The sequence below is a fragment of the Peromyscus californicus genome, unplaced genomic scaffold, assembly GCF_007827085.1.
Source record: "Peromyscus californicus insignis strain IS unplaced genomic scaffold, ASM782708v3 Scaffold_9__1_contigs__length_137607984, whole genome shotgun sequence".
NCBI lineage: Eukaryota > Metazoa > Chordata > Mammalia > Rodentia > Cricetidae > Peromyscus > Peromyscus californicus.
In genome coordinates this window covers 115245127-115272895 of record NW_026294617.1, presented here as the reverse complement: position 1 = coordinate 115272895, position 27769 = coordinate 115245127, and the positions used below count along the sequence as shown (strand labels likewise).

General features: G+C 43.6%; 2 protein-coding genes and 1 long non-coding RNA gene across 4 annotated transcripts in view; 1 reads left to right on the top strand and 2 right to left on the bottom strand.

The window, feature by feature from the left end:
• LOC128105078 (alcohol dehydrogenase 1-like) overlaps positions 1-2954 on the bottom strand; it is a 28838-nt gene extending 25884 nt beyond the window's left edge. The window contains exon 1 of the mRNA XM_052729922.1: positions 2253-2954. The gene's annotated coding sequence lies outside the window, so the exon portion shown is untranslated. The remainder of the gene's footprint in view (positions 1-2252) is intronic.
• On the top strand, positions 319-8112 carry LOC128105085 (uncharacterized). 2 transcript variants are annotated; one of them, XR_008216199.1, is made up of 3 exons: positions 319-1977; positions 5426-5584; positions 7475-8112. It is a non-coding gene; the product is annotated as an uncharacterized LOC128105085 (long non-coding RNA). The 2 variants fall into 2 exon arrangements; XR_008216198.1 differs by lacking the exon at positions 5426-5584.
• Positions 7675-22715, bottom strand: LOC128105080 (alcohol dehydrogenase 1-like). Its single transcript, XM_052729926.1, has 9 exons — positions 22698-22715; positions 20308-20409; positions 18031-18169; positions 16148-16235; positions 15804-16023; positions 14720-14980; positions 13497-13632; positions 9692-9830; positions 7675-7701 (listed from the first exon to the last, which is right to left on the bottom strand). The coding sequence occupies exons 1-9, from the start codon at positions 22713-22715 to the stop codon at positions 7677-7679; spliced, it is 1128 nt and encodes a 375-aa protein (XP_052585886.1). The 3' UTR covers positions 7675-7676.
• Between the last annotated feature and the right edge of the window lie 5054 nt (positions 22716-27769).

Genomic DNA, 27769 nt, shown 5'->3' with positions numbered 1-27769 from the left:
TGGCTAATGTGGAGCCACGTGTTTCTCGCACATGACAGTTACATTAGATAAGAAATCACGCTCCTTTTTTCCTGTTTAAAAAATGTAAACTATTCTAATACAGTGTTAAATATGAAATCTGTATTACAATACATAAAATATGATTAAAAAAATTTAAAAATCTCTTCCAGCAAAAGAAAGTAGAAGTTTATATTTGTGTATCTTTGAAGTGTAAGAAAGGCCCTAGTCAAAGATATTTATATATATATATATATATACATTATGATATATTTATTTATCTCTCTATATAGCCATGTATGTGTCTGTGTTTATCAGAGGTGAAGCTTGCTCTTCAGACTCTCCTCTTTCCCTGTTTAAGAGCTAAATGCCCAAGTGATGACAGCTGAGATAACTTTAAAATTTAATGGCTGTAACTAGCCTGTTGAACAGGGCAGGGTTTCTTTCCCTTTCTTGTGTAACCTCTTTGATCTTGTCTCTGGGGGTGGCATTCAATCATCACCCTACATCTATTGCTTCCTGTTGGGGTGTTGTAATTCCAAGCTCCTATTCTAAAAGGGCCTGTGCTCTCAGAAAATTATGGGGTTCTGAGTCAATTATCCACTTGTATGGCTTCTAGCTTCCTCCCATATCCCACTTTCCTTAGGGTAATGAATAGGCAAGACCAAATATAGGCTCTTCCATCCTTTGACCAAACCTCTCACCACCAGCCTGTATGGGGCAGGATGGCGTTACAGTATCCACAACCTTTCCTCAGGATCATAACTTCATTACGGTATCCGCACTCTTTCCTCAGGATCAGAACGGCATTACGGTATCGCACCCTTTCCTCAAGATCAGGATGGTGTTAACAGTACCCGCACCCTTTCCTCAGGATCAGAATGGCATTACAGTATCCGCACCCTTTCCTCGGGATCAGGATGGCGTTACAGTATCCGCACCCTTCCCTCAGGATCAGAACGGCATTACAGTATCCACAACCTTTACTCAGGATCAGAATGGCATTATGGTATCCGCACCCTTTCCTCGGGATCATACATGGTCTAGTTCTTGAGCTTACACTGTGGCAGGGAGCCAGACATTGAGTTTCCTTGGGGACTGACAAGAATGCAAGCGCCCTCTAATCCGTGTATGGAGGCCTTCAGAAGACCTGGTGTGTTGGGGCATCCCGTCAAATCCACCAGGTGTCTCTGGAGAACTGAGCACAGCTTACAGGAGGATGAGACACACTGGTGCTGTTTCTCTAGGAACTATGTTCCATGATAACTTTCCCAAGACTGGGAAACAAGTCTCTGTTATGGGCCTCTCTGAGACTATATCCTATACACCTCGGAAGGCCTCTCCCATGAGGCTCTAAAAATGTCCTGCACTAACGGCTCTGGTCTTTTCCCAGACACCCAAACAGATTAAAAGAACAAATGATAGACTTATTTTTCTTGATCCCGTGTTGGAAGGAATGTCTTGCTAACTGGCAGACACAGTCTGTATTCTCAGGAGGGAAATGTCTACTAAATGAGTAGAAAGGACACAGTAACCGAAAACCAAGTGAAGTAACCCGAACAGTGGGGATGTCTCCAGCAGAGCCAAGGAGGAGTTCTCAGAATGGGGAGAGCTGAGTGAATCTCCACCATCAGGGAAGCGCGGGGAGGAGGCAGTGTATGGCAGAGCCAGCAGGGACTGCCCCAGACTTGGAGCTGAGGCACCATTGTTGAGGCCCAGAGCCATCCAGATCATGTGACACTTGGTTCTTCTGACGCTGTAGTGCCCAGAGGCTGAGGCCGGGACCCTTGACCTCTGAACAGCAGTGAGAATCCAGATAGCCCCTCGGTTCCTAGTGCCCACGACTGTGTGAGCATCATTGGGGAAAGCAGGCGGAGGTAAAGGAAGAAAGGGGTAAAGAAGGAAGAGAGGGAGGGGCTGCGGAGGAAGGCATGCACGTGAGGAGAGAGCACAAAGGAACGTGTTCCCCGCTCCTGTGAGGTTGGTAGTCTTTCCCGGGACCTGCTGTGGCATGTGGGTGGGTGTGATTTTACAGGGAGCTTTTTGATGCAAGATGGTTTTCTTGCATCTGGTTCATTACCTGATCTCGGCCCACAACCGGATTATCCAGTCACTGGAGTCTCCAAACGTCATCTCCCTAAAAGTATGTCGCCTGCTCTTGTTCACAACTTGGAGTAATTACTCTCAGGCACCCCAGAATGAGTAGAAAGCTTAAGAGATTAGAAACAAAAATCCTAACCTGTTTTCTGACTCACCGACTGACAAGGGGCAGCTATCTGGGTTCCGTGGGCACCTCGAAAGGGTTTCACGATCTTATGTTCCAGAATAAGGAGCTGAGCAGAGACCTGTGGATAGAAGCAGAAATAGGAGCTTATTAGGAAAACATACATTTCCAGAGGAGAAAGGGGCCAGAGCAAAAAGCAACACCCTGCTGCACAAACTGAGGGACTTTTGTGTCGCACAGTACAAGCTTTCTGGCTCGTTTGCATAATTGGGCTTTTGTCTGCTTGTTCTAGCTGTGCCATCTTGCACCTTGTTCCTCATTAGCGTTTTAAATCTCCACTCAGATTTGTGGATTTTAATGTGCGAGCTCCAGGTCTACAGTTGGAGCGCCTATGATCCTGCTCCAGTGCCTCCAGCCACGTCTAGTCGTCCTTAGCTAGAGATTTCCGGCCTTCCCCTTTGCACTCTGTTTAAGGCATTTCTTATAGGCTAGTTTTGTAGGCTTTGTGGGTAAGGCTTTCTGGATCTCACTCTCTGCCCCAATTAAGAAGAAAAAGATCTGTGGCCTAGTCATTTTTATAGATTCATAAATTCTTTATGCAACTAATTACTATCGCCCACTGAGATCTGAATTCGAGATCATTACTGGCATTTGAAAGGCAAACAGGATAGCTGAATTTACTATTCATTAAAGTGGCTGCTGTAGATTTTTGGTTGGGGACTTATCCCTTTGACCAAGTCTGATGACAGAGGAACAGACGGATGAAAGGTGGCAAACTTTTAATGCAAATATTTGGAAAACAAAACAAAACACAAACAAGGAAAGACGGCAGCACCTGCGTACCGGAGTAAGATGAAAAATTTGGGTTATCCTACAACACTCATTTTGAGTCAGAAGACGTTAGAAATTTATGTAAAAACACATATTTTTAGCATCTTGGTTACATTACACAAAACACGCTTTTGTGGATGAGGTTCCTCTCCCCTTTACAGTGTCCCCTAGTCACCATTAATTAATTCTGAAGTTCAAATGATATGAAAGACAATCATACAAACAGGAATAGCTTGAGATATCCCAGCAGCCCAAGGGAACACTTGTACTGTTATCAAACTTGGATGCTGGGTATCTAAATATTCCTGGTAATTCTGTTCATGTATTATCTGCTTTACAAGACCTGCAAAACCGTTCAGACCATGACAGACAACATCATTGCCGATGGTGAACAGCTCTGAAAGTGAGCTGTGTCTTTGTGGTGGAAGGGGATCTCTTATAATCTTAATAGTCATCCTGTTACATCCTGAGCTTTGTGCAGTTAACTGCTGCTTTAACTTCATTGTCTCTTAGTTACAGTCAGTCCACTCTCAGAGGGGCTGTGATGGTCTGACTCCATCTCTGTGGGCTCCATTAGTCACCCTCTAACTCCTGAAAATCTACAAGAATGGGGACCATAGGAACTACTCCGTGTCCTCAGACTCACCTTTCACTTATTGTTTCTCCCCGTCACCTACTCAGGAGCCAAAGACCCCTCTCCCTTTACCAGACAATTATACAAATAAAGCCATAGAAGCACTTCTGGGGGCCTTTTAGATAGGCCCACTACAGGAGCAAGCCATTAGACGCACCCGAACCCCCGCCTCGACTTGTAGAACCCAGATTGATTTTCACCCCAATTTCCTAACAGCAGTTAGCGTTGTCTCCTCAGGAAGGGAAAGGAAATGCTGAGAGCAGGAGATTGCTAGCAGGAGATTGGCCAGGCAGTTTTCAGGTAAAGGTGTTCCTGAAGAGTGGACAGTTTTCTTTCCTGGCTAGAAGTCAAAAATGTTCTTGAGTATGTGAGCATCCTGGTCCTTTGAAAGAGGCCAGATACGTTTCAGCCAAAATGTCTCTGGTTCTGCCATGACCAGAGGCTGGGGTGTCAGAAAGAGGAGGTCTGTTTGTTCCATGTTTCTTCCCCCCTGAGGGGGCAGTGTGGCTGAAATGGGGCACCTGGGCACCTTGAATCAGCTCCTCTCCCCTTCTTCCATCCTTCACCCAACAAAGCCTTGTCAACTTCAAGGCAGTGGCCCTCGATGGCATCCCACTCCTGGGACCCCTCCTGTAGCTAGGGGCTGCTTTCTTTCTTTCTCTTCAGCTTTCTGTAATAAAAATAACTCCCCCCCCTTTAAAACTTACCTTCTGGGGTCCATGAATTTCATTCTTTGAAATCAAAAGACAAGAATCTAAAAGCCACTAGCTTGGGGTGGCTTGAGTTTCCAGGGCCTTAGTTCCTGAAGCAAAGCACAGGAACTGAGAAGGGCTCCCTTGCTTGAGAATTTGAGCTCCACCCAACGAGAGCTTCTAGGGAGTGACATGATTTATACTGGCCTGGCAGGGTGTTGTTGGGTAGAAAACTGGCAGAGATTACAGAGGCAGCCTGCCACATAGCTCCACAGCTACACTTTCAGTTCTTCTGGAGAAGTCACCAAATGAAACTGATTTCTTTGGCAACCCAAGTCGGCAAAGGCAGAACGTTCACACTGACTTCCTTGCTAGCTGCCTGCTGATTGGTTTGCCTACTCACTAGCCATGTGCACATCCTTTTTACCGTCCTCAAATTTTCTTCTCTTCAGGGTTTTTTCTTTCCTCTCTCACCTGTCTCACTTGTTAATGTTGTGCACCCCTGACCAACTGAGATGTTCTCTTTTTAAAACCACCCAATGTCTTAGAGTCAGTCCTTGAAGACTGAAGACAGCTTCTATCTGGACGGTCTGAGAGGTATTGCCAAGGGGTTAGTATGACAGATGTAGAACTGGAATGGGCCAGCAGTTCTGTATCATTTCCAATCAAGCTATTTTAAAACACCTCAATTTCCACCTTACAACGAATATACTCCTACCAGTCAATTAATCATTTCAACACAAAGACTCCCAGATTTATTTGTTTGTTTACTTATATATGTCAAAACAATCATAACAGGCATGTGCATTTGCAAACTACCTTAATATTGTGGTTCATTTTTAAGCTTAGTAATATATTTTATCATTTGAAAAAGTTGTATGACATACCATGATTTAAGGGAAAAATGATATTCCATCAATAACAACTACTGGACACTTTGGCTGTTTCTAATTTGAAGAGTTACAATCAGTATTTATACAAGTGTCTTTGAAGAAAAAGGTCCATTAGAGCATCCTGTCTACCTTATTTCCCTAATCTCATCCACAGCCATTCTGCTTGTCCTCTGCATGCTGCAGTAAGTTTGAACATTCTGTCTCCAGTCTCACAGCATTTGCATAGGTTCTTCTACCCCTAGAGAACACTCTCAGTTGCTCACTGCCAGACCAGTTTCTGCTCAGCTGAGACCTCGTGGACTCTTTAAACTAGGTAGGTCATGATGTGATGGCATGTTCCATGAGCATCTTGATGTACACAGCTCTATTGTGACTGTATGCTCTCATATTTTCCCCACACTTTGATACACGCAGAGTGCCATCTATTTTGTGTTTTGACAACCTATGATATGAACAATTACATCATTATTTAGTATTTCTTTTTTCTTTTCTAAAACAATTATTCTTTGTACATGTGTTCGAGCACTCAATGTGTGTGTATGCTTCTGCCACAGCACGTGGAGGAGCAGAGCCAACTTGATTGACCCAGATTTTTCCCTCCCATCTTTACATGGGTCCCACAGACTGAACTCAGGTTCTTAGACTTCCCAGCCATCACCTTTACCCACTGAGGTATCTCATTAGCCCATTGCTTAGTACTTTTTATTTGGCAAGATACTTGTTTCTGACCTAGTTAATTTTCCACTGGGATATGATATTATCATATATTATTAATTTATAAGCATTCTTTACATATTAAGTATTTATTACCATTTTCTATGATATATAAATATCTTCTATACGTTTGTCTTATGTCACCAACATTCCCCCCCACACTGTTATTTTATCATATTTGTCACAGCTTTTTAAAAATTGGTGATGAAAACCTAAATCTAGATACAAAACTGGGAACACATTCAGATACCTCTTTTGAAAGCACATTTTAGTATTTTTAAAACTGAGTTTAAAAATACGAAAACAATGCAATTTAAACATTGTTTTGAAAACTAAGAGTGCAGCACTATACATAGTTCCCTTTATCTGTGAAATGGTGGATTCCAGTTAAAAACTAGCAGGGTCAGAGCAGAGTGGAGAATGTAAGAGGACTTTTCCTCATGTTTTAAAACCTAAAGGATTGGATGAATGCTAATGAGTGAAGGCAAAAGTAGGAAGTACGATTGATGGAAAAGTTGAGAATAAGAAGAGCTAAACCTCGTTCCCTCTCTTCCCTCTTTCAACTCCAAATGAGATGACTACACTGAGTTTGTTGAAAGAAAAGGCTTGGTAGGAATAGGGGGTGGGGTGCTAGAGATGTGGCCGAGTCCCTCTGAGAAGATCCTGTATCTTCTCCCTGGGTTGTAAGTTGTAAAATTTCCCAAATAGGCAGCTGGGAGCCATGCCTCACTCCTTCATGAGTAATAGCAATGGTTGATGCAAACCCTGAAGGACAGAAGATGGCTCACTGCATCTGAGAGTGCCTTTCATTGACGACTGTTAGGATCCAAGAGAAGTCCCATAAAAGACCACCAGTCACATATGCAATCAACAAGAGTGTTTATCAAAATTTCCAGCATCTTGGGGTGGCAAAAGGTGACACCAGAAAAGCTCACAGGCTTCTTTTAAACAGGGTTAGGGGAATTCCAGGGAGGAAGGGTTAGTCTGGGGCTAATGGGTGGAGGAAAGATTAGTCTGGGGGCTGATTGGTGGGAGGCTGTACTGGTTAGGGACCTTTTAGCAGCAGGGTAGGAAAAGCTATCTTTAGCTAGCAGAAGGTTGTGGGGTGCCTGCTGAGCTAGCAGAAGGTTGTGGGGCACCTGCTGAACTAGCAGAAGGTTGTAGGCGCCTGTTGATTGGTTGCTCCTGAGTTGCGGTCTTCCCAAGAACTGCTTGCTCAGCTCCAGCCAGTTCTAGTAAACTGAGACTAAGGCCTGGTCCCTGGCAGGGCTATTAGAAACCTGTCATGGCTTTGGTCTGGCTCCCCGGCCCTCTCAGTGATGACTCCACAGCAGGTTGGGAAAGTGGTGTGGAATATACAGGGAAATCTGCACATATGAAAGTATCTGGAAGATATGAACATGGGGACAGCTTCCATGAACTTATGGCAGTTGGTTTGTGGACATGATCAATACTATCATGAATAGAATGCCATCATTTCTCTTTTTAGGGTCTCAGCGTGAGTTGCACAGCTCCAGTTCTTCCCACTTGTTTTATTATCAGTATAGTCAAGGGGTCTTCATTTCCTATTGCACAGCTGCATTGTATTCCTGCCGCTGATGCATCCATCATCTCTTCCGGCTGCTCAGGAATAACCAGAGGTGGAACCGGAAAGCCCTTCAGGATGCTCTTGCACTTTTAGCATTGAGATCTCAGAAGAGTAGAACACAGCGGATGCTGAAACGTAAAACATTTGATCATGAAATGCCTGGGAAGCACCGCCTTCGGCACAGTGATGTGAGTGGCACCCTAAGGATGCTCAATGCCCAACCATTCCCATCTTGATTTCATCTCCACTCTAATTCATCTAAGTAACAGCTGGCATCTGAGTGGGGTCTGGATTGGAATCAAATGTCATACAGAAAAGGAAGGCATCCTCTTCAAGCACAGTTCCCCATGGCTGCACAACCACAGAAGATCCCAGGATCTCAGGTGCAGCTTCTTATCAACATCCTGCTGCTGTAACATCTTGTCTAACATCTGGACCAGAAAGAAAAAGATGACTTTCTCTGGTTCCTTTCTTCTTGCGGTATGTCCACTGCCTGGCAGATGCCTTCTCCCATACACAATAATCATTTAAAAATTTCAGATGAGTTTTCCTGGAGCTTTGTTCTTGTCTTAAATGGGTTGACATTCCCGGTGAAATTTGACCAGGAAAAAATAGGGCAAAAATGTGAAGGTTTTCTTACAAAAATCATTAAGCAAATGTGCAGGCAGAGTTGGGGAAAGAACATGAACTGAAGACTTGCTTCAAAGTGAAGGGGAAAAGTCCATTCATTAAAGTTTCTTTACTGTTTATTTCTTGCTCTACACTGAACCTGCCACACTTGTAGCAGTCCTGGAAGGCAATTGCAGGGCAAATTGAAACATTTGCTCCAGAAGGGAGAAAGGAGGCTCCTGAAAGTCTGGAGGTAAACAAGCTTCACCAGTCTGGGAAAGCTGAAGCTTGCAAGACCTATAGCTACTCCCCAGAGCCATAGAAGTGGTAAACTGCTCAAGAGGAGATTCTAAGCAGCCCAGCTGCAGATAGGTCCCTGGGATCTGTTGAGCTGCCTATGAGTCATGCAGAGAGTTCCAAGGATGCAGCCTTCCTGAATCATCTTTTCTGTGATGAAGTTGCTTTAGAATCATCCCTGTTCCTGTGAATATCCCTTCATGCCTGTTAGTTACCCCAATAAAAACTCAGCGGTTATCCAGGTTGGACTCTGGTGCAATCAATACTTTGGCCTACTGTTCATTCCCTTTCTGGGGTAAGTAGATGTGTGTGTGTGTGTGTGTGTGTGTGTGTGTGTGTGTGTGTGTGTGTATAATATAAGTTCCCAGGAAATTGCTCACACACAGCAACAGTCTGCTATCAACTTTTGAGCATTTAAGGGACATGTCAGCGAATTAGTCCTCGGGGAGTAAATGCTGCAGTCCTACAGTTGTGCTAACACACGGTAGACCATCATTCAGAAAACATGACAAGGTGCTGGCATTCAGGCATTTACACCAGCCTGCCCTCTGGGACCTAGCAGGACACAGCAGCCACCGCCACCAAGGTGACACTGACTGCTGCAGCCACCCGGTAGAGTGCTCTCTCTATGTGCATACACTGTATCCCCTTATAAAAAGCAAGTCCTTTTGCCCCCCTCTCTTCCTTCAGCTCTTGCCCAGAGGCTGCCTCTGCACCCGGATCCCCCCCACCCCCACCCCCACCAGTAAACCTCCCATGTGGGCTCTGTTGCATGGTCTGGCTTTGTGGTGCCCCCGTGCCAAGGTTTACCTTCCACTGTTAAACTATTACACAAGGATTTGTACCCTTGGCGGGAGTCTCAACATGTTTCTTAGATATTTTTGCAAAATTGCTGACACCAGAAATTCAATTCATTTGTTATAGATAATTTCTCTAGTCAGACAAATAAACACTATTGACCAACGTGGAAACTACAGTTCTTTGTGTTATGTTGAATCCACTATCCTTCTGAAATTGATGGAGTAGGCTTTTCCCAAAGAGAGACTGCAGGTAAAGCCTTTTCCTAACTTGATGACATTAGGAAATAGGGAGATGCGTATAAAAGATACCAAAAGTCCAAAAAGTGCCTCCTTTAAACAAAACCGCTTAAAATAGTTAAGTAGTAATTTCCTTCATGAGTTATCAGAATATAGGTGATGACCAAAAACTCACGTTTTTCCTGCATGATACAGTTCCAAGGCTTTGTGGAGTTGGTTAAAAGGTAGCTGATGAGTCACTAATGGATCTATATTAATCTTATCTTGGAGATAATCAGTTACTATTTGGGGAATACAGTCTCTGGTTTTATAATCTGCAAAACAAAATGGCTATTAATAATATGACCTGAGACCAACCAGGCTGGTGAGATGGCTCAGCTGATGAAGGCTCCTGCTGTAGAGACCTGACAACCTGAATTAGATCTCTAGGACCCACAAGGTAAGGCACCGGTTCTGGCAAGTCAGCCTCTGAGCTCCTCATGTGTGCCCTGGCACGTGCGCGCGCACACACACACACATGCTGTGGGATGTTCTGTATGGCAAATGTGTTGCTCTGATTGGTTGGTAAATAAAACACTGATTGGCCAGTAGTCAGGCAGGAGGAAGTATAGGCGGGACAAGGAGGAGAATAAAGCTGGGAAGTGGAAGGCTGTGTCAGAGACACTGCCAGCTTCCACCATGACAAGCAGCATGTGAAGATGCTGGTAAGCCATGAGCCACGTGGCAAGGTATAGATTAATAGAAGTGGATTGATTTAAGCTGTAAGAACAGTTAGCAAGAAGCCTGCCATGGCCATACAGTTTGTAACCAATATAAGTCTCTGTGTTTACTTGGTTGGGTCTGAGCGGCTGTGGGACTGGCGAGTGAAAAAGATTTGTCCTGACTGTGGGCCAGGCAGGAAAACTCTAGCTACAAATGGCGCCCAACGAGTTGGCAAGAGTTTCCACCTAAAACCTGAGAAAAGATTCTAAAACGGAGCTAAAAACAGCTTCCTAATTGTTTCTCTCAAATGAGCGGCAGCTGCCGGTTTGAGCTACAGGTGGGTTCCTAGCGTGCGTGCTCGACCTGCCGTATGGCAGGAATGAGGCTTCTGCAAGTCGCACATTAAGCTGCGTGGTGGATTTAGCCTTTGCTAGTACAAAACAAAAAAAAAAAGAGGTTTCTGGGCTACACGCTGCTTTGATAGAAGCATAGACCCACGATAGCTCCCAGAGCTGGCGGTAAACGTACCACCGCCATGTTGGGAAGCTGAGGTGGGCAGAGCCAGCAGCCATAGCCCCGTTTCAGTCTTACAAATGCTGAAGTTTAAAGCAATAGATTCACAATAAGACAGATTCAGATGTAATAGTTTACAATGTGTGTAAAATATACGTAGGCTTGAAAGAGACAAAAAAGGTGATATATACAGTTATATAAACAAATACATAGTTTTAAAAAATAAAGTCTTTAAAGAGACAATAAAATTAATATAAAAAATAAGCCACATAAAGATGAATATTACACAGAGAATCTGGATTGTGTTGTCTTTGGGATTTTTAACTGCAGAAAAACATTTGATTGTAAAAGATGTTGAGTTAAACCAATATGTATATTTTAAAGATACCTTGGCTTCAAAATTTGGATGTAAGGATGTGTTGCTTTGGAAAGGAGACTCTGCTTTTGTTCCCGCAGAAAGCCAGAGGCTATGGATTTGTTCCAGATTAAGATACATCAGGTTTGTCCAGACAAGACCTCCTGAAAGGTCTCCGATGACACCATGGCCCAGATGATCCAACATCCAGAATGGTTTGAAGGCAACTGGCTCAGACAATACAGTCTCATGGACTATTCCATAATCCTAAAATTTTCTTTGTGTCCCCATAAGATATAGCGCCCCCCTCCAGCAGGAAGTAGTAAGAGAAAAAATTCCCAAATTATATGTAATTTTACTTTGTTAAGGTTAAAACCTTCCTTTTTGAAAAAAAAAGGGGGGAAGTGCTGTGGGATGTTCTGTATGGCAAATGTGTTGCTCTGATTGGTTGGTAAATAAAACACTGATTGGCCAGTAGTCAGGCAGGAGGAAGTATAGGCGGGACAAGGAGGAGAATAAAGCTGGGAAGTGGAAAGCTGAGACAGAGACACTGCCAGCTGCTACGATGACAAACAGCATGTGAAGATGCTGGTAAGCCATGAGCCATGTGGCAAGGTATAGATTAATAGAAATGGATTAATTTAAGCTATAAGAACAGTTAGCAAGAAGCCTGCCATGGCCATACAGTTTGTAACCAGTATAAGTCTCTGTGTTTACTTGGTTGGGTCTGAGGGGTTGTGAGACTGGCGGATGAAAAAGATTTGTCCTAACTGTGGGTCAGGCAGGAAAACTCTAGCAACACACACACACACACACACACACACACACACACACACACACACACACGCGCGCGCGCTCACGCATATCCAAACACACAAATAATAATAAAGTAAGTGTAATAAAAATAAGAAGTATTAGTCAATCAAAAGAGTTAAAAAATCAAGCAGGTCATGAGAGATGAGTAAGATACTCTCTGAAAATTTATCATTGAAAATAAAGGAGAAATCATTTGTGTCTGAGAAGCCACTGACAGCTGCTGTTAAATGTGGCTTCTATAGACAGTTCTGTTACCTAGTCATCCTTTAAATAAAATCTGGATCAATATTCATATTACCAAGTTAAAAGATAATCTTTTCACTTTACCAACCCATATTCTGGGATTTTCTCACATGCCTGGGAATCGTCTCTACACACATAGAGGTAGTGTGGAAACTGTATCCATCCATTAGCACAGAGAGAGCATGGGAGCCCTCTTTGCTCATGTGCATGGAGGTGGCATGGGCACTCACCACTAGATGAGTGGATAGAAACAGGAGTATTAATTTTTAAATCAGCTAATCAATATTGCTCAGAAATCAGGGTTTTTCTGGGAAGACAGAAACACATGTTCAAAAGTACCAGTTTAGTGCTTATAATGACCTTTAAGACACTAAAAGGCATTGCTATTAAAGTAGCACAATAAACTGTGAAGCCATCAGTGCAGAACCAAAGTTGATTAAATTGTTCTAATTGCTGTAAAAATATTTTTTTTGTTGGAGGAAAATTATAATCCTCAATGGCTCCATTATTTTATTTAGCTAATTAAAATTAACTTGGTTGTAGTGGGTAGCCATTCCAGTTTTGATCTGGAAGTTCCAACCCCCATTGAGGCTTCGGCAACTGTCACACCTACAAGGCGGGGCCAAGGGAGGCGCCTGGAGACCCGAGATCTGGATCGGCGAGCTCTCTCTGTTCTGGGACCCTGGACAGTGGAGGTGGGCCAAGCAGAGCTCCAACCAGAGAACACCGCTGGACTGCGATACACCTTCCCCAGACCCCGTGACCTACCTATCCCTTAATTTGTAAGTTACGCCATTAAATAAATCTCCTTTTAACTACATGGAGTGGCCTTAATAATTTCACCAATACTTGGTGTTTTGGGAAGATGGCTTGGTGGGTAAAGTACTTTCCATGAGTTCAGGTCCCCAGGACCCAGGGTAAACAGTCAGGTATGGTAGTTAAGTACATGTAATCTTAGCTCTAGGAAAGTGGAGACAGGAGAATCCCTGGAACTCACTGGCCAGCTAGTTTTGTCCAACTGGTGAGCTCCAGGTGTAGGGAGGAACTCTGTGTCAAAAAATGAGCAGTGTAGAGGAAGCACTTGATGTCAAACTCCAGCTTTCATATGCACACTCATATACTCATGCTTGCACAGCCACACACATGCATGTACACACATGAACCTGTACACACACATGAATACATACACATGCCTACATGATGCTACACCCTCCCCCAGATTTAAAAAAAAAAAGTAATTTGAAGAATGTTACTCTCATTTCAAGAGGAGTCTTTGGACACATTTACTCTAGATATCTGGTCCCCTAAGAGGAGGACCTAAGTGATTGTACCTTTCTACTCATCCACCTACCTCCCAAACACACGCCCTTCAGGGTTTTTCCAGACAGAATCTTGGCCGCCTCAAGGGATAGCTGTGCATCTACCGGGGCCAGCCCAACGATCAGACAGACACCATAGCTGTTGTTACAGGAGTTCCAGGCAGCGACCTGAGAAAGACAGCGACAGCCACGGCCACACCCCATGCATTAATACCAGCTACCCCACGGGGGAAGAATCCTGCATGCCCTGAGATGTCACCTTCTCTTGGGTAGATGCAACTTCATATTCAACTTTGACACTGGGGGGGGGGGGGGGGGGGATGGGGGGGGCGGTCATGGACATCTATCTCCTCAGAGAGTCAGTTCAGTGTAGGAGTAAAAAGTGCAGACTCTGCAACCTGTGTGACTCAGGCAAGCACTTTAACTGCCTTGTTGGCTCGGTTTCCTTGTAGGGTTGTTCTAAGTATTGACTGACTGATTTATCATCCCGAAAACCCGCTCCCTGATCACCATGCTGGCAGACAAGAATAAACGGTAAGTTCGATAAAACTCTTCACTGCCGTAAAGGCCGCACACTGTGTTTGTCTAACTTTTCACTGGCTCTGCTTCACTGCTCAGTTGATTTCTCCTAAACAGAACAGGACGTAATAAATACAGATGTAACTGGGGAAGTTTCATTTAAAAAACCGCATTTTCCAGTGATTCACGGGCACACATTTTCTCATCTATTTTGTCTTAACTCTGTTCCCTTTCCTTTCCCCTCAAATTTGACCTTATTTGCCCCTTTTCTGTCACCTACATCCCTACACTAATATCCTTCAGCCTTTGACCAGGGAATTAGACACACATTTCAATGTAATGAGTATATACATCCTCTTCTCTAAACTGTATGACTCAGGAGGATGCCAGCTAGGTCATTATTTCCTGTCGCCATAGAACTTGACACACGGAGGTATAGTTCTGTTAGAGAACACAGATAAAGATATGTGAATCTGATAATTTTCTTATTTAGGTGTAAACAATTAGAGTTGAGGAAAGTAAATTACTGATCTCATGGCTCTTTGCATATCTCAATTTTGTGTACCATAACTTTATATCTCTTCATGCATCTTGCCTTTGTTCATAAAATACGGCTGTAGAGTGAATTTATATTCCATTTTTCATTAGGGGCACACAGGCCAAAAACCATATTTCCAGAAGTCCTTACGATTATGCATTTCAGGCAGCCCCCCCTCGCTGTGCCCAGTAAACACACCATGGTCTCAACCTTTCCGATGACCTCAAAGGCAAAGTCAGCACCGACACCGGTCATTTCCATCACCACCTCCTGGACGGGTTTCTCCAGCTTGTTAGGGTTGAGACAATCAGTGACGCCCAGGGCTCTTGCCCGGGGAAACTTCTGCTCATTGATGTCAACCCCGATGATTCTAGAAGCACCAGAGGCTTTGCAGCCCATGACCACGGCTGAGCCGACCCCTCCGAGTCCAAACACCACACAGGTGGAGCCAGGGGTGACCTGCAGATTCATACAGCGTGCTTTTATTAATTTTCAAAGCTGGGCACAGGCAGTTAAGAAAATAAACCAGCAAGTTAAAAAAGACTAGTGAGCTTTTTGAAACTATGTATACAACACTTTGATCATTTGGAACTAGTTTTGATATCCCTCCCCCCCATGATAGACGGATAGCACACAAATATAAGTGAGGTGCAGTCACACCCCGGAATTAGACCACTGTGGGTAGAAAGAAGTTGTTGGGGGACAAACTGCTGCCTGGGCGGGAGAGTTAAGAACAACGGCTTGGTGGGAAAAATGAGTTTGAGTTTCACCCATCAAGTAAGCGTGGGAGATGGGTGGGGGCCAGGAAACCTGGGAGTTAGCCTGGAGACTTTTGAGCTGATACAGGTTAATCAGGAACTAGATACACTTTGCTGTTGGGGGTGGGGTAGTTGCTTTCCCGATGAACAGAAACCCGCACTAAGAGGTTTCTGAGGGATACCGAGTTTAGGTTTCTGTTTACTGGATAAGAATCCTTCTGTAAGCCGGGCGGTGGTGGCGCACGCCTTTAATCCCAGCACTCAGGAGGCAGAGGCCGGCGGATCTCTGTGAGTTCGAGGCCAGCCTGGACTACCAAGTGAGTCCCAGGAAAAGCGCAAAGCTACACAGAGAAACCCTGTCTCGAAAAACCAAAAAAAAAAAGAAAAAAAGAAAAAAGAATCCTTCTGTTTACCCAATAAGAATCCAGCCTGGGTTAGACCCAGGTCATTGTTTTTTTAGGACATTGCCGTTAGCAATCCCATTTCGGGGTGCTTCGCGACCTAACAACAAATACCTTGCTCACCTTGGCTGAGTTAACAGCAGCCCCATAGCCTGTAGGAACGCCACAGCTTATGAGACAGACTTTATCCATAGGAGCAGCAGCATCAATTTTTACCACTGCAATCTCGGGCACAACAGTGTACTCAGTGAACGTGCTTGTGCGGAAGGAATGATAAATCTTCTGTCCTCGGCAGGAAAATCTACAGGTCCCGTCCAGCATCACCCCGGAACATGGAAGAACACTGCCCCACAGTGATGTAGACAGACACCCACGTACAGGCATAGGAGTTGAAAAGAGATGTGGTCACCATTAGGCACATACAATGTGAGCAATTTGATAAAAGGGCAAGGATCAAATCTACTCACTCTTGCTTGTCACAGAAGTTTCCTTGGGAGTGCAAGCAGGCGTCACATTCTCTACACTGTGGAATAATGAGTGTGAGAACTTTGTCTCCTGTAAGGGACGGGGAAATAAATCAATAAATTTGAAATTATTCATGGAATTAAAAAAAAAACGATAGAATCTTACCGACTATCTTAAAACAGGCCATGGACAGATGATAGAAGCTAGTGTAACACTCCAGTTAGAGCACACGACTTTTTACCTGGTTTCAGATTGTTACTATTTGGATAAAGATGAGGAGACATTGCCTGAATGGTAGAGAGTTGTAGGGCTGCCTTTCTTGACTCAGAAAATAGAGCGATAGAACCAAGAAGGAATCTTAAAGTCATCTAGTGTAATTCTTTTGTTTTCCATTTAAAAAAATGTAATCCCTTGCTGGGCAGTGGTAGCACACACTTTTAATCCCAGCACTTGGGAGGCAGAGGCAGCCTGTGAGTTTGAGGCCAGCCTGGTCTACAGAACTAGTTCTAGGACAGCCAAGGCTACACACAAAGAAATCCTGTCTCGAAAAATAAACAAGCAAATGAAAACAAAAATGTAATCCCTTGCTGGTTATAGCCAGTTTGTGGTAGCCCAGCAATGTCAGAGCTCTCTTGGGAGTCTGAGTGGCCCACTCCCACACCGTCACTCTGCAAGCCTCTGCCACTGGTTTGCTGTTGATGGATTCTAAGCTGTGTCAACCTTAGAGAAAAAAAAGTTCTTTCTCTTTCACTTTCTTTGTGGAACAATTACTGGAAAGAGTTCTGGAGAGGTTCTTAATGATGTTTGGTCTCAGATCAGCTCATGCCCTGGGGTTAGAGCGACAGACTGAGAGGGACTTGGGAGAAGGCTGACTGACCTATGCAGTAGTCACAGACTCGTGTAGACTCTGCCAGGGTCTACAGTGTTGTCTTTGTGTTGGCCCTTACAAATGTTTGTTGTATAGGAAAATTCCTTAAGATGACATTTAAAAGTCTCTTTAAGTTTACATAAAGCACATTTTACCTTTACTGACTCTAAAATTTTCTAGATACTAGATCCAGAGAAGTTCTAACTATTCTTTTCCTTCAAATGCTCATTATCGTCTCCCACAAAATCCCCAATAGAATCTTTCTGGCTAAAGAGGAGCTAGCCTGTAAACTCTCTTATTTATACTACATTCTGGGAAATGCATGGTCAGCTCTTTACTTCTGTGTCTCTTCCTTGATCCACAGTAGGCATCTCACAATTGCTGTACACTTTGTGAATGCACTAATGATGGCCATGAACGGCCTTACTATGTACTTTCCTAAGTCTCTTTACGCATCTGTCCCTAACTATGGGGTTTCTGAATTAACATCATCTACGAGTGATTGCTCATTCACTGTGATCGTTTTAGGCATGCTAAGAATAACCATGTCAAGATCCTTTCAGATGCAACTGGGGAAGATTCATTGAAATGTAACTATCATCCTGCCATGTAACTTTCAAGCAGTACATTCTAGTTGATTAAAACATCCATTCATTTGTCAAACACTCCAACTTTGGAATGGGCATCATTCTAAAACATTCTTGGGATCAAAACATCAGCAGTTCTTAAGCCTAAGGCCCTTTGGACAAGTTCAGAGGTTCTCTGCTCTTATATCAACCTTTATCTGACTGGCTCAGGAACTGGTTCTCCACACCCTGTATTTGTCAGAAAGAAGTGACAGTGATCTTTGGATTACTGTCTTCATTTGATAACATGACAAGTCCTTAACTAGAAGAATCTAGAGGCAAACCCAACTTGTTTTTCTGCCGAATATGCTAACAGTGCAGAGTATCTCCTCTTCAGATCAGGAGTTCCCTGGCATGCTGCTCCCAATAAATTTTGTTTCCCATTTTCTACCTTGTTTCACGGAGCTAACTCCATCGCCAACACTCTCCACAATTCCTGCTCCTTCATGACCCGGAATTAAAGGAAATTTCACTGAGAGTTCCCCTTTCAGCACATGGTCATCAGAACCGCAGATCCCTGAAGATAACATCTGTATAGAAATTAAGTGACCAAAAGACAACTGGTTTATGATTTTTTTCTCCCTCTTTTGAGACTGAGTGTTCAGTTTTGTTTTGTTTGTTATGAATTATCTCACTTGATCTCTAAAAAAACACTCATGTGTTAGAACAAAAACCTACCTGTAAAAGAGAGATCCCATTGAAAAGGCCAGACCCTGCTGCTGGAGGACACCCTGCTGAGCCTCTGTGCGGTTCTTGCTGTTACAGAGGTAAGAGGCAGTCTGTGCTGCGACTTGACAGCTTGGTGCAGAGAACACGGTCCTTCCATGTCTCTGTGGTGTTCACCATGTTGAACCAAATCACGTGCTATAAAACTTCCCAACAACCCCCTCACCCCAAAACTTAAACAAGCCAGATTTTCCCTTTGTTTTTCTGGGGACTGGCGCCGAGCCTTCTCGGGGGCACTTGCTTGGGGAGTAAGTACACTGCCCTATATGAGGCCTCTCAGAGCTCCTTGCCATCCATCCCTCTTAAGGGTTGCTCTTGTCTCTTCCTAGCTCTCTCATTTTCACTTTTGATGAAGTTTCTCTTCAGTCTTTAAAGAGAAGCCTCTCCCCTTTAAGTCTCTGTGGGAGGCCAGCTCCCACTTTTTCTCCAGGGTACTCTTGAGGAGAGCGGGATAAGAAATATTAGGTAGAAAGAGAGTGTGGAGAAGAGACAGACAGAAACACAGGATAGCTTTGGGAGGGCCTGGATCAATATCCATCGGGCACCCTCTGTCTCTTCTAATGTTTTTTTTTTTTTTTTTTTTATAGGAATGCCAAGGGGCAGGGCAAAAGACCTCCCCCTAGCACGGCCAAATGCAGACCCTTCCAATCACCTGGTAACCACACACGTGGTCAAGCCATCCCTTAATGCAGCCCTCCTAGGTAAAGCAAGCTCAGATCTCACCAGGAAACCTCTGTGCGCCTCCACAAGTCTCCATCATGTTTCCATCTCCATACATTGCATTGTTTTCATCCAACACCACTACCCCCAACCCGCCCCACCCCCAACCTTCAGGCCTGATCATGGCCTCGAAGCCCTTTCTCCCAGTAAGCTGCATCTCTAGACTGCCCTCTGCTGTTTTATTACTGCTTCCTTCATTGTATTTGACAAGAAGAACACAGAAGGTCTCCCTACCAATTTAGGTATGGGGAAGGGAGGCCCAGAGACTTAGAACTATTTATCCAATATCACATAGCTTCACATTCAGACCTCATAATAAACTTGTCTTTTTAAATCTAGTCTATATGATCTATGCAACAAAGAATTTTGAAACAAAATGGTTTTTGGAAATTTTAATAATTTTGGATTATTTTTAGAAATATAATAATAACATCACTATCAAGAAACACAAACTTTTAGGTCCAATATTGTGAAGTTCAATGCTTTGGGTAAATCAATTTTCAAAATTTTAAACCTGTACATTGAAATTTTTCTTTAAGGCTGGGCATGGTGGCACATATAGCTGCAACCCAGAATGAACCCTTTCTCTTTCTAAGTTCATTATCTTGGGTATCTAGCCATGGTGACAGAATACCAATACCACAGGCTGTTAGATCCTAGTCAGTATATCCCCAATCTTGAATTCATAGTCTCAGCACTCAGGAGGCTGAGGCAGGAGGGTCATGAGTTTGAGGACAACCTCAGCTACATATTGAGATTCTGTTTCAATCAAACAACTACCTCTAAATATTCACTAATGTATTTGTTAATATTAATGAATCAGTTTAAAATCTTTTTCTTTTACTAAGAAAAGTGAGGAGAGCAAAATGCAGACACATGCTGATTTCATTTGCACATGTCTATGCCTACTTCTATTTTATAAAAGGATTTATTTATTTTTATTTTTATTTTATGTGTATATGTGTTTGGCCTGTGTTGTTGTCTATGCGCCATGTGCATATAGTGCCTATGGAGGCCAGAGAGTGCACTGGATCCCTTGGAACTGGAGTTCCACATGGCTGTGATTCACCATGTGGGTCCTGGGAACAGAACCTGGGTCCTCTGGAAGAGCAGCCAGCACTCCTAACTGCTGAGCCATCTCTCCAGCCCCTATACTTATTTTTGAAGTGCAGTATTATTTTCTTTTGTCCTCAAAAGGAATGGCTGGCTGACTTAGACTTACCCTAATGCGCACTTCTCCAGGTTTGGGTGGTTCAACTTGCACTTCTTCAATTGAAAGACGAGACTTTTCTGCCCAGGCAATGGCTGCCCGACATGTGATTGTCTAATGGGCACAAAATAAAATGGCATTTACCAATAAGCTTTCTTTTTTTTTTAATCACACTTGCTATTATTTGTAAAAGTACAAAAATCATAGGGAAAAAGCCAAAAATAACTATAACCAAGTCACCTGTATTCCAAGCATAAACTACCAAGAATTTAGTAAATTTTCTTGCAATCTTTCAAAATACTTTTTACTTACAAAATCTCAATAGTTTTAAAATAGTTAAGATTATACCATATGAGGAACTTTGCCTTCTTTTTCCTTTCCCTTCTTTTTGTTCTTCCTCTTCCTCTCTTCTTCTTCCTAAACCAGTCACTAGTTATTAAACCATTGCCGCTGGCATGTTTATAAGCGTTTCTCTTGACTTTGAAGAACTTCATAGTCACACTGGAAATGACCATTTTTTTTGGGTATATCCTAATTTTCTTAATAACTACCTGGCTATAGGAGTGTTCCCATTGCTTTTCCTCTTACAAAGGGTATTGTGATGAACACATTTGTTCATAATTTTTTCTTGATTGGTTTGTTTCCTTAAGTGAAACTTTCTTGGGGAGGATAGAGTCATTGTTAGGACTAAGCTGCTTTCTAAATCTCTTTACAGAAAGATTTAATCACTTGGCTCACTCCCCAGAATAATAAATTGTCTTTGCTATCATTTATTCCATTTTACTTAGCATTGACTGTATCATTAAACAAAACATTGCCCAGGTAGGAAAAGCCACTGTCTTCATGGGTATGTTTTCAGTGTAGCAGTGTGAGTATTCGCCATGATTATGGGAGCTGTGGAAGACTTGCTCATGTATTTACGGACCTATTCGCATCTTGTGCCTTTTGCTAAATGCAAATGAGTTCTTTAAACATCAAAAGAGTAACTTGCCATCTGTCAGCTCGTCTTACAAGTTTTTCCTCTTCTATTTTTATATCAATTTTATATGAAATGATTCATGTGTTTTGTGATGTTTGTCTATAAAAGTCTTTCCTTTGTAACTTATTCCATTTCCATAGTCTGAAAATCTTCCATATAGAAATAAATTTCTTATCCTCTCTTTGAATTTTTTTCAGTTTGATATTTAGATACTTCACTCATATTTACTTGAAGATTGTTTCTTTGTATAATGCAAAGCTACAGTCTAAATGAGTTGCCCCAGGGCAGCCTGGTTGCTAGTTGTTTCTGCCTTTTCTACTTACATTAGCACTTTCGCTACACAATCAAATTCTTATTTTCCAGGCTTCTCTTTAGAGGCTGTTTCTATTGCCTTGAGTATCTTTCTGTGAATTCTTGCAACAGCTCCTTCCTCAATGAGTGGACTGGCTTAACTTTCAGATTTAGTACCCGGTGATACTAGTTTGTATAATTTCAAATGTATTCCATTTATAGGTATGATTTCTGCATTGGTAATCGTAAGTAGAGTAAATCTGTTGTGTCTTCAAGAAATTCAGACTCCAGTGGAAGAGATAATACAGGTTTTTATCTTCCAAAGAGAAAGGCCATGGCTCACAAGAGCTTCCAACTACAGGGATAGACAATACTTCTTCTGTCTGTGAACAACATAATTAGAATAATTTTGCTCTCACTCAAAACTTTTGTCAAAAACAGCTTTTAGGGAAAAAAACCTCCTTATTTCAAAAGCAATATACAGATAGCACAAAATACTAAGTGACACAGACTAATGTAAGGGGAAGAAGCAGGGGAGGCCCAGCTCCCGCCACTGCTAATGGTGTAGAGCGAGTTCTTCCGTCGATGTTCTGTGCGTGCACTGTGTGTTCATCTGACCACACCGAGCAGACTGGGTCGCGGCTTGATGTTCCCTATAACATGATAGTAATTTTCCGGTGATCTTTACTGACCACTTAAGGCTCACTGACTAATACATTGTAACTGCACCTTCCTAATACTCCACAGATGTGGTTCCATCCACGTTCTTTACCATGACACTGCTAACCTGCTCATAAAAACACACAGGACTCTTTCACTGGGGTCAGTTTCCAGTTTGAGGTGCCCCTGTAGCACAGCAAAGAGCATGTCAGTCCCATATGCTTTCAGATGAAATGACAGGCAAATTTTAAAGCTTTTGCTACAGTATTAGCAAATTATCCCTCGTAAACTTGTCAGAAATTCATTCTCTAGGCAGTGGTGGGAGACTTTCCACATCTTGGGAAACTTTGAGTACTACCATCAAAGTTTGTTAACAATCCAATCAGAGAACACAAAATCTAAATTTCTTGTAAACACGCACTGCTCGATGGCAGTGAGGGTGACATGGTGCGTCACAAAGCGCCACACTCACCTTTCCTGTGGTGTCCATGGTGGCTTCTCTGGTGTCACCTGTGTCCTTTGGATCTCAGTAAGGTTTGATTGTGCAGCTTGGCAGCCTGGGCCAAGTATTTATAGGGTTCATGAAACCGAAAGCTATTAAAAGTAATCACACTGTCAACATGGAGATTACCAGAAGGGCAACGGGTTGAAAATATGTCAAAGACTGGAAGGAATACACCAGACCAGGGAAGGGTAATGAGGGAAGAGATTGACAACCTACATGCTGACTGGGAAAGAAGAGCTTCAAGAGGAGGCGGGGTGAAAGGCTGAGGGGTGCTGCAGAAAACCAGGGCGTGAAGAACAAGCCAGACAGCACCTGCTAATTAGCCAACAGAGCTTCTGGAGAAAGCCATTATTATAGATGCTATTGCTAAATGGGCAATAAAAACAGGGTTAAGACTGGGTTGCCAGTAGTCAGAGGAATGGAAAAGTCTAAGTACTCACATAAGTTACCATTTTAAAACCTGAGAAAGGCATTGTGAAACTGAGAGATGCTAATAACGCTAAAGACGAAGTAAGGCATTATGGAAGACTCTCACCCAAGTAGGAGTAGGGCTGCAGGGGTAGAACTTACATAAGAGCAAGGGATGGGTGTATAGTGAAAACAGCAGACTGAGTCAGTCAAGGTAAAGTGAAATAAAGAGGCCATGCTGATGATGGCGAGGAGGAAGATGTTGTTCAAAGTCTGTGATTCTGGCCTGACCCGTAGGCTTCTGTTTTAGCTGAATGAGTGAGCACAAGTCGGAAGATCAGAAAGTGATACCCTAACTACTGGCGAGCTCTGGCAGCTGGCTTTATCTGCCTCTAATTCACATCTGTCCAGCAGTTAGGACCTACTGTAGTCATTTCTCTGAGATGGATCTAGGGTCTTTCATCCTCATGGTGCACAGCTGCTGTAAGGTGGTGCGGGTGGGCTGGGGTCATTTGCTGGGAGCCAGGGTGAGATAGAGGTCTGCAGTCACAGGTCTCTAGGTATGGAGCTAGATCAATCTTTATATCCTGGTCATATGTTTATAAGTTTCATTTGAACAGCTTTGCATTTCCTAACAATTCAGAAAGACTCTTAGGTCATCTGGGAACCCGCCTTTTCCTCCTGGACCAGAACTGTGATTGGGGGAAAGAGACCTAGTTTACCTACCATGAAAGCTGACTGAGCGAATGCTCTTAGAAGACATTCTGACAACTGTACTTTAAGCAGGGAAGCATCATCTTTATATACTCAGAGATAGTGCAAGAAGGGAGGTTTGGGAATGAATGACTGACATCTATTGATTAAATGGCCTTGTGCTACAGTGTTTGCATTCTCGTATTTTCTGTATCCATGTTCCTACTCTGCCTCTGTTCAGCAAAGTTTCATGTGCTGGGCAGTAGCCTAGTAAGAAAGCCCGTGAGGCAATGTCCAGATGTGAACTTTCCACCCTATAGACTTTTCTGACAGCACCTGGAACATTAAGAAAATTTTTTTTCAGATCCCTGTAAGTTGTAGTTACAGATAGTTGTGAGCCACCATGTGGGTGCCGGAATAAAAAACCAGGTCCTCTGGGAAAGTAACTGATTCTCTTAACCACTGAGCCCTCTCTCTAGCCCCACCTGGAAAACTTTTAGTCCTTTCTTTTTCTTATTTTTTTCTACCACATTTCCTAAATTTAGACCCCGACTAGGCATGGGGTTCAGAATCCTAAGAGATGGTGCTAAGTGTGGTGATGCTCACAGTGAACTCCTGGCAGCTCCCACCCACCCCACTCATTGTGCTCCCTATTTGACGGATGCCAGGGAGTCATGCCATTTCTGGGACTCAGTTTCTGGGTTAGTCAAGTTGTCAGGTTATAAAAACCCAGCAGTAATAAGTTTATGGAAAGGACAAAATGTTTGGCTCACAGAAACCTTGGAAAGGAGTGAACATTTGAAGAAAAGGTCACAAGTGCATCTGGGAACTCAACCTGAAATCTGTTCGCCTTCAACACGACTTCCCCTCTCTGATGTGAGGCAGTGAGGTAGACAAGCATTCAATGCCATCACTAACAGACCTGGGTCCAATAGAACCTTCGCCTCCTACATACTGAGACCTAAGAACTACAACCTCCAGATGCCTCCGGTTCCCTGTCAATAAAGGGAATTAGCTTCCCAGGTTTCCTCACAAGCACCAAGCAATCATAATACACAGATGCTAAGAACACTGCATTGTACATAGCAGGTCTCCATGTAAGTGTTCATTATTGTTATTATTATTATGTCTCTCAGAACATCTGCCTCATTTTTCCTCAGTTATGACTTGCTTTTGCCCTGTGGTAGGAAATACGGCCCAGAAGAAAACACCTGATTGTTAAATTAAATAGCTTCAACCAGAGAGTTCTGATCTCTCTCCTCTTAAGCTCACAAATGCAAGGGAAGCCTCAAAGAATAGTCCTTATCAATTTTAACCATTCATATAAAGATAACTTCATGATTAGATACTCTTAAAAAAAAACATATGTTTGTTAAACCAAATTCTCATTTGGTTTGGAATAAAACCTCAGTAAAATTATTTTCGCAGGTTTGTGTGCCGCATATTTTGAACCGTTTCTGTCATGAGTCTTTGTCTTTCCTAACTTAAACAGAAACAGCGAGCGGTTCTGTAACTCTTTATGTGTTATCTACACTCTAGATAATCTAGTTCTGCTGGAGTTTGCGCGGGATTTCTGCCCTCTCGGCATTCCTGGAGGTTGCACAGCAGATAGATAACCCGGTCTGAAGCACGCACTCTGGAGTCCTTAAACCACAACAGCACACATCTGTCAGTATCGCGTCTCCTCGCAAAGCATGCTGGTTAGTAGTTGAAACCTTGGCGTTGTTTACAGCAGCCGGCTTCGGGTCACATCTTGATGACATTAGATTAAATATTTCCCAGAATAAAAATCTTCATCTCCTTCTTCCTGGACTTCACATTCCTCCTTCAGGTCCTCAGGTCAGAGTTGTTTTCTTCTGTTTGCTCCAAAGGCCATCTTTGAATCCGCACCACGCCTGTCAAAGGTAGCTGGACAGATCACCCTCAGGCGGATGGGTTTTGCTCTGGCATTTTCCTCCCCTCCACAGCTGAGAAGCTGACAACCAACATAGCAAAGGTCACATCTGGCATCTTGCTGCATGCAATGCCAACCACGGACTGAACACTCCTGTGCCTGGCACCAAGCTGGGTCCAGAGGTGGTAGCAGTGGGAACAAAACAGCTTCCGGCCCTTCCAGGAGGCAGTCATGCACCCTGGGTGAGGCCTAGTCTTGGGGCCAGACAAACTGGGTTTCTAACTAACTGTGGGAACAATGGTTTCTTATTTATCTGCTCTTCGCTTTAGTTTCTTTGCCCGTACGATGGGGGATGGATAAAAGGACCACTGAAAAAAACTGTCTGTCCTGCAAGAGTTTGAATCTCGTTGTCACAGAAACACAGCTTCCATCTCAAAGGGAAGGTAAGAGTTTATTCTAGAGCCAAATATGGGTGACCCAGAGTGAGTGACATGGAGTTAGGTTACCCGGGTTGCAGGTTCCTACATGGAAGGAGTTCTGAGAGGTTTTACAGTATCAGAACAAAGAAAGTCACAAGTCAAGGACACTGAAAATACATCGGTGGGCTGCAGACAGGCCTCAGTTGTCACTTGACAGCATTCTTAGCCTTCCATGGGTGAGGAATAGGACTTTCTTAGCACATTCCAGAGCTTTTTTATCTGTTTATGATGTTAGGTCTGACACACAATGGTCAAGGAATAGCTATTTGGTTGGCTAAAGGTCCTCATGACACACTGTAAATTAGGCTTTGAAACGGCAATGTTGTGCTTCTGTCGCGAGACCCTCAAGCACGACCATCACAGAGCTGATATCCAATGCAAAACACACAGGGCCTTATTGATAACAAGCGAGCCCAGGCTTGATCTGTGTTCAATACTCCGACACAGTGGGTGGAGGAGGATGGCCCTGAGCTTTCAGGGTGAGGGGTTTTTAAAGGGAAAAACCCGCAAGCAGGGTGGTACTAGCCTTTGCATCATATGACTGAGTGAGGGTATGTAACCTTTGAATTTACTGGTTGGGGGTTACAGTTAACATTTTCAGGCAGGCCTGGACAAGTCCTAGGCTTTGTCCTTGAGCTGCCATGGAGACTGACTGGCCTTGCACGTACTGACTGTGGGGGCTGACTCAGTGGCCCAGGTTCTGTCCTTGAGCTGCCATGGAGGCTGGCTGGCCTCACATGTTCACATTGACCCATGCACGTAGCTCTAAGTTGGTGAGGGGTCCCAGACAGTAAACAACTGGCTGAACCTTGAGCAGTCAGAGTATGTGCAGAAAGGGAGCTACTGCAAGGACTGTGTCTTTTGTTCACGTCCCTCCCAGAAACTGCTTGCTCAAGTCTTAGGAAACTGAAATTGAGGCCTGATCACTGAGAGAAGACTGACAGCCTGTTATGGCATCTGCTTGGTCCTTTCAGCAACACTTCAACCCTGCCACATTCTTGGATGTGTGAGTCAGCCTGTCACACACAGCCTTGGCACACAGCCTGACACACACAGCCTTGGCACACACAGCTTCTTTCCAGGATTGTTCTTTCACCATCTGGAATGGTCTGAAGGACCAGGTGGTGCTTTCTTAGTCTGCTTTGGCATTACCGGAAGGTGGTAGAAACAGTAACAGGTCTAGTGGGACAGTTTTAGGCTGCTGGCACTGTGTGTTTCCCGTTGTGGGGTATTGTGGGACCCCAGGCTTAGCCTTACCTTTCATTCTGAGTGCTGAATGGCTTGAACCTTACTGTGTTGCCCAACCAATGGAGCCTATCAGTTTTGGGTAAAACATCCAAAGTCATGGGCTGAAATCAATCTTTGCTCTTTATCAGCTGTCTTTTCCGGTGAGGGGACATTAACCGGTGAATGAGTATAATCCACAGAATATGGCACCATCCTGGAGAACTCTCAATACATTTTAGCTACAGTCACTATCTTTAAAATGAAACCGGGGCCAGAGGGATAACGTCACTAGCAGAGTGCCTGCTCTGCAAGCCTGAGGACATGTATTCGTCCCCCAA

Bases quoted from the DNA above. Each gene is read 5' to 3' on its own strand.
- LOC128105080 (XM_052729926.1), bottom strand. The intron at 16,236-18,030 runs GTAGAAAATGGG...CGTCCCTTACAG, and splicing joins AGTTAGCTCCGTGAAACAAG to GAGACAAAGTTCTCACACTC. The intron at 13,633-14,719 runs GTGTGTTTACTG...TGTCTTTCTCAG, and splicing joins TCGGAAAGGTTGAGACCATG to GTCGCTGCCTGGAACTCCTG.